The 11,004-nt window shown below is 40.6% G+C and overlaps 1 protein-coding gene across 1 annotated transcript; it reads left to right on the top strand.

The window, feature by feature from the left end:
* Positions 1–773: 773 nt before the first annotated feature.
* nots (nothepsin) lies at positions 774–10,579 on the top strand. Its single transcript, XM_079622306.1, has 9 exons — positions 774–966; positions 1,656–1,839; positions 2,756–2,873; positions 2,995–3,113; positions 3,210–3,406; positions 6,093–6,215; positions 6,290–6,443; positions 6,521–6,619; positions 10,233–10,579. The coding sequence occupies exons 1-9, from the start codon at positions 911–913 to the stop codon at positions 10,413–10,415; spliced, it is 1,233 nt and encodes a 410-aa protein (XP_079478432.1). The 5' UTR covers positions 774–910; the 3' UTR covers positions 10,416–10,579.
* Positions 10,580–11,004: the final 425 nt, after the last annotated feature.

Genomic DNA, 11,004 nt, shown 5'->3' with positions numbered 1-11,004 from the left:
GTAGGATCAAGTTTCTTGATAAAGGAAAAGAATACTCAAAACAGTTTGTGTCTTTTAACGTGTGTGTGTGTGTTTGGTAGTGTGTGTATGCATGTTTCCACATTCCACACATGCACAAGTCCAAGGGCTCGATGTTTGCAAGCACACAACATGCTCCTGAAAACTACATTTCTCTTATTTTCAGTTTCTCCCATTCACTTTCAAAGGCCCATTGGACACCACAAGTGTAACTCTGCGCCATTTTGTACAAAATAAAGTTTTTCCAAAACAAAATGTATAGTGAAAAATTAAAGTAGACTAGTGTGATCAACAGTGGCAATTTTCTTCATATTTAATTTAATATTTCCAAAATTTGTTGACAAAGTTGACAAAAAGATTTAATTCAAGATTGGGTGAAAATACAGTATAATGAGTGATTTATAAGCTATGTTTTATAGGCTGGTCACTTTGACCCGGGAAGAACACGGGTGTTACAGGGTTTTGAACTCCACATGAGGGTTTACAGATTTGCTGGGGGGGAATCAGTTGAAAATGAGAGGACGTTTGTTTTTGCTGAGTATAACTGGTTTAAACGAGTCATTTGTAGGTCCTGCATACATATAATAAACCGATTACATATTTCTACTAAACACCATGAACTGTGAGCCAACATTGCGATGGTCGTGTCCTGTGCAAACACACACTGCTGGATTCCTGCTTAGTTTTGGGGAATAAGCGTCAGGAGTAATGTTGATGTTTCAGAGATATGGAGACCGCTCAGTAGTTTTACTCGTGCACACACACGTCCTGAGTTCCACCTCGGGTCTGTTTGCCTGGTGTTAAATCAACACGTGCAGGGCCGCGGTGACCTGACCTCTGCATTTAAACAGCAGCTGGAGTCCCGAGCCCCGAGTGAGCGGATCACAGCACCATGAGGACGAGGCTGATCCTGCTGGGCCTGCTGGCCTGCGTTCACAGTCTGGTCAGGTGAGAGCAACACCTTCAGTGATGCAAACCCTGCTCTGCTCTTTACTAATCATCTATTTCAGTTTGCAAAAGTAACTATAAAATAACCATTGTTTTAACAGTACATTTTATATTACAACCATAGAAGATTAGCAATGGTTTCACTAGAGCAGCTCAACTTGTTTTTTTTTAGTAAAACACAAAACTAAATATGGTTTTACTATATTATGATGCTGTGGGAGAAATCATCATGTTTCATAAAGAAAACATTGCCTACAAGGGTCATTAGTTAACTATCTTAGTTAGCATGAGCTAAGAATGATCAATACTTAATAATCTTAGTTATTTTTTTATTTCAATATTTTTATACGTTATTAAAATCAAAGGTTGTGTTTGTTAACATTATTGCATTGTGAACAAACCATGAACAGCTGTATTTTTATTACGCCTCACTAATATTAGCAAAGATTTAAAAAATACTGTAACAAACGTGCTCATAGTTAGTTAATACATGTTAACTAATGAACCTTGTTGTAAAGTGTTGCCAAATCATTGTTTCTCCCCAAATTTAAAAAGGCTTTGATAGTCACTTCTGAAATCAGAGTAATTGTGTGTTTAATGTGCGCACATTAGGCCATAGAAAGTGCTCCTCAGTACAGGAGTGATGTGTGTGAGAGATGTGTGAGTGACGCGCTGTTGTGCCGTCGCAGGGTGCCGCTGAGGCGCGTGGCCGCGGTGCGCGGTCGCCTGCGCGCCACTAACCAGCTGGAGGAGTTCCTGCGCGAGCACCAGCCCGACGCCTTCTCCCGACGCTACGCGCAGTGCTTCCCCGCCGCGCAACACTACCTGCACACGGGCGGCAGAGCCACGGAGAGGCTCTACAACTACATGGACGTGAGCCGAGACCCGTGCTCATCTGCGGTCACACACTCCTCACACCGGCTTAGACCGATGAAGTGTCCGGAGGGTCCCAGACAGCAGCGGTGTCGGCGGCACACTTCTGGATGCCGGATCTGGGCCGACACCGCTGCTGTCTGGGGTACCGGTCCGACTCCGGGGATGACCGCTTCAGTTTAATAATGTCAGGAAAGATGTTTAGTGCGGATGTTTCTACAATTATCAGCTGTTTATTTAAATCATGAGGATTGACATTTTAAGATTGTCTTCATCCCGATCTTACCTGGTAAAAAACAGCAAATATGTTAAATTATCTTTGAAACATTGACGTCTTAAAAGGATCATGACATTATGATTTTTTTATTAATATTGAATATACAATATATTTAAAATACAATGGCAGCATTTAAATATTTTAAATACACTATCAACTAAAATTGATATAGGCCTACTGTATTTATAGAGATGTATGGAATAAATGCATTTCTTTTTTTAAAATTCAAAACTTTGGGGTCGGTAAGATGTATATTAATCAGATTTATGTTCAAATGCATTTATTTGATCGGTAAAACATACTGTAAAAAAGTGAAATATTATCCTAATGTAAATCAGCTGTAGTTCTGTGTGGTTATATAGTTAAGTGCAATGTATTCCTGTGATCAAAGCTGAATGTTCAGTGTCACATGATCCTTCAGAAATCAGGATAATAAGACGATCTGATGCTCAAGAAACATGATTATTATCAGTGTTGAAACTGATACTTTTTTCAGGATTATTTGTTGAATAGAAAGTTCAAAAGAACAGTATTTGTCTGAAGCAGAAATCATTATACATGTGATCCATTTAAAGCATCTTTGTAGAATAAAAGTCTTCTAAAAAGGCCGAAGGTTAAGCTTTGGATCGTGTGTTAAAGGCGCAGTTCTTCGGTCAGATCAGTCTGGGTAAACCGGAGCAGAACTTCACGGTGGTGTTTGACACGGGATCCTCTGACCTCTGGGTCCCGTCGTCCTACTGCGTGAGCCAGGCGTGCGGTAACTAACACACACACACACACTCACCCAGGCTTCATGTGTGTGTGAACTGCCATAAGCTGATGAAGTGACCTGGCTGTTGTTTGCGCTGTCGGGTCGGCGTGTTCTTCTCTTGGCACAGCGGCGCACCACAAGTTCAAGGCCTTTGAGTCGAGCACGTACGCACACGACGGCCGAGTCTTCGGCATCCATTACGGCTCCGGTCACCTCCTGGGAGTCATGGCCAGAGAAGAGCTGAAGGTATCCGTTCAACATTTCTGAGAAGCTCTGGCCTTCATGGTGTAGATTCAGTCGTGACCACGCTTTGTCAAGAACGTGCATGTGGTTTGGGTTCAGGTGGGCTCGGTGAGGGTCCAGAACCAGGTGATCGGCGAGGCTGTGTACGAGCCCAGCTTCTCTTTCGTCCTGGCTCACTTCGACGGGGTTCTGGGTCTGGGTTTCCCTCAGCTGGCCGAGGAGCTGGGCTCTCCTGTGTTCGACAGCATGATGGCGCAGCACCTGCTGGACGAGCCCGTCTTCTCCTTCTATCTCAAGTAAGAAATCACCACAACATACACACTTTTAGAAATGATGGGAATGCCTGAAGCCTGTATGGATTAAGGGCCAGATTTACCTGAGCAAGCGTAAACCCAGGATTTACTGAAGACATGCAGTGAAAAAATAGGCTTGGACCTTATTGCGTTTGCAGTTGTAGGAGTCTTACTTTCGGACACAAAATGTATGGGGGGAAGGTATATAAGTGAAGCATGTAATGGGGATTTATGAAGGTTTGCACTGTGCTTGAGGCTTTAAAGGGGTTTTGTGCTTCATTTGTCTCTGCAAATATGCCAATAAGAAACTGAACACCCAGGATTAACATTCTCACACTCATGTTCATTTATCAGTTTGAAAAATACTATAATGTGCAAAAATGATAGTACTTTTAAAGGGATAGTTCACCCAAAAATGGAAATTACCCCATGCCCATGTAAGGGTCAGACTGGCCGAGCAAATGACTCGTCCAGCGTTCACTTGAGCGGTCCGTAACTATCAGCTCTACAGCGGATATACGTATCCAAACTAGTGAAAACACTCTTTATTAGCAAGGTAACTTAGATCAGCAGTTTAAGACATTAAATCCGTAAGCACATAACACAAGAACACTTCACTTAAAGGATTAGTTCACTTTAAAAAAACTTTTGTTGATAATTTACTCACCCCGATGTCCTCCAAGATGTACATGTCTTTCTTTCTTCAGTGGAAAAGAAATGAAGGTTTTTGATGAACACATTTCTCCATATAATGGACGTCAATGGGCCCCAAACGGGTCAAGGTCCAGATGACAGTGTCAGCGCCGCTTCAACGGGCTTTAAACGACACCAGACGATGAATAAGGGTCTTATCTAGCGAAACCATCGTCATTTCACAAATAAATAAAAAAAGTTTAAGTTTTATAAGCACAAGCGCTCGCCTTGCTCTGTTCTGTGATGCGCGTTCGTGACGTCACGTAATACGCATGTCGTTGGAGTAAATTATCAGCAAAAGTTTTTTTTAAAGTGAACTAATCCTTTAAGAATACAAACAAGACTTTAATGATTATTCCAAGACATAAAACTTGTTACGTTTGGGTTGAAGCAGGATCCAAGTGCAGTAGTCTTTTATTAAATAAACTCTAAACTTCACAAATACAGACCCAGAGCATGCCAAACCTGTAGGTGGCAGTGTGACGAGAAGCTCAAGCCCACATTAGCCAATCAGAATCCAGAAAATAGTCACATACTGTGACGTCGCTGCCTAAAACTCAGTTTCTCTAAGACAGTATAAACTGTCTCGACCAGTCGAGACTGTTTTCCAAAGATGGCTCCTGCCTGTATACGCGACGTGTACTGTCTTTATAAAGTATCTTCTTATTAAACTGTTTGTACACTTACACAGTTCTCAATGCTTCGGTTTGCATGTAGGGACCCTCATTATGCTGCCGTGTTAGTGCGAGGCTATTCTGAGCCGTGTTAGCAGTATTAACTGGCGAATCCTTTGTACTTATTCTATGCCCCATATACTAGCGTTATAAGATAATCAGTTTTTAGAGATAAAACTCTTTACATTCGATTATCATGAAAACACATGGCAGAGAACGATCGACGCGGTAACCATGTGTTAATTACCCCTAGGTTCATTTGTCCTAAGTTCTTAGCTGGGTTTTAAATATATAAAGCTGGGTAATAAAGGCCACCTTTGCGTTTGTGTAAGAAAAATATTCATAATTAACTTCATTGACTAAATTAACTAGCTTCCGGCCAAACGAACATACAGATCTGACTTAAGTGTAAAGACCAACTTATGCAGCCTGTGCCGTCAGAAGTAGCGTAGTGCGTCTTGGCGTAGCGTTATCACTCGCATAAGTTGCACTTTAGAAATCTGTATGTTCGTTTGGCCGGAAGCTAGTTATTTTAGTCGATAGTTTTAATTATAAATATATTTTTCCTACACAAACATATTGTTTCACTTCAGAAGGCCTTTATTAACGTTTATACCATGGTCTGGGTGAATACTCGATTCTGATTGGCTGCAGGGTGTCCGTTAAAAAGTGATAGAGGACACCTAAATAAACTGTCAGGCGTAACCAAGGAAACCAAGTTATTGTTTGTAACTTGTAACTTTAGATTTCGATTGTAAAACTAATTAAAATATAAACTAATGTTTTAAAAATGTGTTATTTGGCAAGTGACCATGGTATAAGCGGGTTAATGCCCTTCGAGGTGTCCATTGTCAGGTTTTAATGGACTTCGGCAGAGGCAGACATCAGACATCGCTGTCGTCCATTAAAACCTGACAATGGACACCTCGAAGGGCATTAACCCTTACGTGGAGCACTTTTATCATGGATAGATGCACTTTTATCATGGATAGATGCACTTTTATGATGGATAGATGCACTTTAATCATGGATAGATGCACTTTTATCATGGATAGATGCACTTTTATGATGGATAGATGCACTTTAATCATGGATAGATACACTTTTATCTTCAAATCAGAAACAGCCATTCACTGCCATTATAAAGCTTGGAAGATCCAGAACATGTTTTCATATAACTCTGATTGTATTCGTCTGAAAGTAGAATGTCATATACACCTAGGATGTCTTGAGGGTGAGTAAATCATAGGCTAGTTATAATTTTGGGGTGAACTATCCCTTTAAGACTTGGAGTTGACCGTATGTCCTGATTACGCCTACAGGAACGGCGACTCGGGCTTTGGAGGGGAGCTGCTGTTCGGAGGCGTGGACGAAACACGGTTCGTTCCTCCCATCATCTGGGCTCCGGTCACTCAGAAGGGCTACTGGCAGATCCGATTAGATGGGTGAGTGAGTTCACCGCCACTAAAGACACTCATTTCACGAAGACGGCAGAAATCAGTGTGTTTGTTGTGTCTAGGGTGAAGGTCCAGGGAGCTCTGAGCTTCTGCTATCGCAGTAATCATGGCTGTCAAGCTGTAGTGGACACAGGAACGTCTCTGATCGGCGGCCCAGCCAGAGACATCATGATCCTCCAGCAGTTCCTCGGAGCAACACCGACCGCGGGCGGAGAGGCGAGTACAACACAAGACTATCAGCTGACTTCTCTGATGTGGATGAACGCTGAAGGATTGTTTGTTTGTGGGTTTAGTATCTCCTAGACTGTGCCAGGATCCGGAGTCTTCCTGTAGTGTCCTTCCTGATCGGCGGTGTGGAGTTTTCCCTCACTGGAGAGCAGTATGTCAGGAGGGTGAGCACAACACAACACGAACTCAAGCTTTACTTTGGACTTTGACTAATGGACTAACCGTTCTTCTTCTATGGCAGCCCAAAGAACAGTGAATAAGAAAATGATGAAATTTGCCACGCAGTTTGAAGATTAACTACAGCAAATTTGGGGTCTCAATCTTAAATTTATAGTACCACCTAAAGCCCAAACTTGAGGCCTAAAAACCAAAATGGTTTCCCATGCAAAGTACGTAATGACATAATTTGGTCCCGTTTAATATTAGGTGTCTTTAACTTAAATAATTTGATACAATATCATGGATGATGTGCAAATTAATGTGATGACCAGCACGCCTAAATGGACACAAGGCTGTATCTTCACAACGCCTTAGCGTATTGAGACCAAACTTGGTGTGTGTAATGACAACCATGAGCTGAGGGTACCTGAGCAGTTTCATCACAGCGCCACCTACGGGTCTCCTGAAACTGAATCTAAAGTGAGCAGTAATTTCAGGAGAAATGTTTCAGTGTGACAAATCAATTACCCAGGTTTCCTTTAGCATTGACTGTTTGCTATAAAATCCTGTATTTTTCAAAGTATTGGTGTGTCATTACAAAAGACGTATTTTCCAGACTCCTCCTCAGATCATCATTAGATCATGCTGGTTATGGCATTCTTGATAATGCGGTTGTTCACTTTATAATCTGTCTTCACACTGGATTTTCTAAGCAACACAATTCGGTTGCAAATGAGATAAACACAGATCCACATCGCTGAACAAATGCAATTCATACAGACGGACTACAAATAGAGATACTTGTTTTTTTCTTCTTCTTCTTCTAAACATTGAAACATTAAGTTAAAAAAAAACTTAAGAAGCTTCAAAAAATAAAACTGTAAAAATAACACCAATATTCTGTTATCATCTTAAGAGAAAAGCTCTGTTTGGGGGATTTTAACTCTTGACATCTGGCAAGCTCAAACATGAACGTAGTGTCAACGATGCAAGATAATGCAAATCACAAAACGAAAATAAACGTTTTCAGGATAAATAGCCAATATTGTGACACTTCTTTTTAATGAATTGAGAGCAGCAGATATCGTTATGATGATTAAAATACAATTAATCGTGCAGCCCTACCTGAGAGGCTTTGCTGAATACTCAAATGATCTGGTGTAGTCTTTTTGGGTTTCTTGGGACACTCAGTCCTATGAAATGTTCATGGGTTGACCTCTGTTCTGCTTGCCGTCATAATCTCTTGAGATGAATTGGTGCTCTTACATTCACATGTTCAAACTCCACCTCAGCTTCAGTGTTGGGGAAGTTATTCTCAAAAAGTAATGAATTATCAGCTACTAATTACAACTTCAGCAGTGTGTTTAGTGTAATTATGCTCTTTTAAAAGCATTACTAACTACTTCCTAAACCCCATATCAACCTCAACCAGTTGAACAATACAAAGATGGAAATGGTTCTTTTAACCCTTGTGTTATGTTGCGGGTCAATTTGACCCGTTTAGATTTTCTAGTTATTGGCAATACTGGTTAACCTTTGGGTTTTTTTTCTTGATATTTTGTGACTTTTTCTCATTTATCATCATGAACATGCATGCAAAGTTTCAACATGCTGATGTGTTACAAACAAAATTACTATTACGTTCGTGTCAGTTTGACCCTCATAGGCAGCTATTCAAAAGAAACTGTACAGACACAAAATAATAACATTTATTGTATGTATGTCAGGGCACCTCAACTCCAGTTCTAAAGTGCAAGTGTATCTAAAAGTGCTCTAACCGTAACCAAACAGCAGCGTGTGTGAAGTGCAAGACATTCATTTTCAGACAACACACACTTGTTGTGTGCTCATCATGTCAGAAGTAACTTCTTGACTTTATGAAATGAGTCTACAAAACAAAAGTTGAGCCAACTTAGGAAAAGTAAACATTGTATTCATTATACAGCTAAATTTAATTGTTCAGTTATGATGTTCTAAGCATAAAATGTAAAAAATGAAAACGTAAAAATAAAAAATAAACAGTATACTGTTAATCAATAATAATAAAATTTTGTCAAAACAAAACTGTTTTAAAAAATGGTTAAAAAACATTTTCATAAATCATGTTCATTTTTTTCAATGTTTGACAAACTTTGATATTAAAAGTTTACAATTTGTACCTGAATCTTTGTTGTTTTTCATATTGTCATTTTAGAGGAATTGTATTGAATCCAATTAGGGTCAATTTGACCCGCACCATAAAGGCTGTACACAGAAATCCAACAGTGCACAATTAAATAAATAATGCACAATTGCATACATTATTCTTGAAGAGACCAAGTACATGTAGGTTTAATGTCTTGGTCAGTTCAAGAGTAATGTAACCTCCTCACTTTATTAGATGTTTTTTAAGATGTTTTATTGTAGACTTGTTCTATAGTCTCTACAGCACTGATTCTCAAATGCAGGCTCCCTCTAGTGGTACGCAGAGGAATCACTGAATTAATTATTAATTTTACTGGTGGAGGATGAAAAGTTCAACGAAACTGCAATTGTGGCTTCAATCTTCAAGGCAAGAGGAGTGCGGATCAGGGGTGTGTTTCCCAAAACCATCGTTAGCCAACTGTGGTCGCAAGTTCTGTCGTTATCAGCAGTTCAACGAGTCGTGTTTCCCGAAACCATCGTTAGCCAACTGTGGTCGCAAGTTCTGTCGTTATCCGCAGATCAGCGAGTCGTGTTTCCCGAAACCATCGTTAGCCAACTGTGGTTGCAAGTTCTGTCGTTATCAGCAGATCAGCGAGTCGTGTTTCCCGAAAACATCGTTCCTACGAACATTTGCGAACAGCATCGCAGAGTTGTGTGTGTGAGCGACAGATCTCGACCGGTGGGTAGAAGCAGAGTTTCTAGTTGGCATGACATGTGGACTCAGTAAATTTATTTATTTTATTTAATTTACATACAAATGTAATTTATATCTTTTAGTTTGTCAAGAGATTTAAAGCGTCGTTTTTGAAGAGTGCGCATGCGAACAAGCTTATGATTGAATCTGGAAATAAAGCAAGATAACTGAGAAGTAGTCCTCAGATGCCATGTCTGTAGTTTACAGCACAGCATCGAGCGTTAAAAGCTATTGCTAATTATGACCTGAACGAACTCCATCAGGTTTATCTGGAGTGGGGGAGGACGAGCCCAGGCCGCAGTGTGTGTGTCTGTGTGCAATGAGTGCATGAAAACACTTTTAGATACAGTACATGTTAATTTCATCAATATTTAAGGTCTATATTTACCTGTATGTAAGCAGCACAATGTAGAGTTAATGTTCAAACCATGTTTGAAGTGGCTGACAGTAATAAATATTCTTCTGAGGACTAACACTGCCTGTTTTTGAGCTGTGTATAGCTACATCTGAATAGTTAGGCCTATACACTACTGCACTTTAATATTGGTCATGATGGTACTTGCAGAGCCACATATTTCCTGAGGCGGCACTTGCTGTAAACGTTTGAGAACCCCTGCTCTACCGTATTAATGCAATGACATCAGAAGTAACGGTTTAAATGACAGGAAAATGAAGACTAAAGCTAGCTTTGCTGGCTATTCCAGCGATTAAAATGAATGATTCAAATGTTTTCTGTGTAGGAGACGCTGAACAATAAGGAGATCTGCTTCAGTGGCTTCCAGTCCACAGACGTGCCCTCTCCCGCGGGAGCCGTGTGGATCCTGGGGGACGTGTTCCTCTCCCAGTTCTACAGCGTGTACGACCGGGGTCACAGTCGGGTGGGGTTGGCCCCTCTCGCCGGAGCGCCACAGCTCGCCGCGTAGATCACGCGGGGCGGCCGTCTCTGGACGTGCAGAAGAGTGTCTGACATCCTCCATTAAAACATTACACACCATCCTGTACTCTGTACTCTGTACTCTTTACTCTGTACTCTTTACTCTTTACTCTGCGGGCCGTTAGACACATGACATTAAACACATTCATCATGATTCAGAGATTCAGAGATTTCATTTATCCCATCATGCAACTGCATCACAGGTACAATGAGATTATAGTTCATCTAAGAACAAAACTTCAAACCTGATGAAATATGCAAGACATTTAACAGAAGTAATTACACATTAAATCCATATATAACTATCTTTCTCCTTATTTTGATCAGATGTTTTTGCTCGTATGTCCAGAAACGGTCACGAAGGTCTTGTGAGGAACTGCACTTTTAGTGAAGCCTGTTTGTGATCATTGCAACTCGAGGTGATATTGATAGTAATGATGATTTATGTGACACGAGAATAAGAGCTGAATGGCTGATTTACATCAACACAAATATAGTTTGAGAAAAACACACACACAGATCTGACTGTCTATATGAGGATCCATTACACACACTTATTCTGACATGATATTTTACTG

This window comes from Phoxinus phoxinus (assembly GCF_949152265.1).
Source record: "Phoxinus phoxinus genome assembly, chromosome: 9".
Classification (NCBI taxonomy): Eukaryota; Metazoa; Chordata; class Actinopteri; order Cypriniformes; family Leuciscidae; genus Phoxinus; species Phoxinus phoxinus.
The sequence above is the reverse complement of the archived record's forward strand: the minus strand, read 5'-3'. Positions and strand labels throughout refer to the sequence as shown.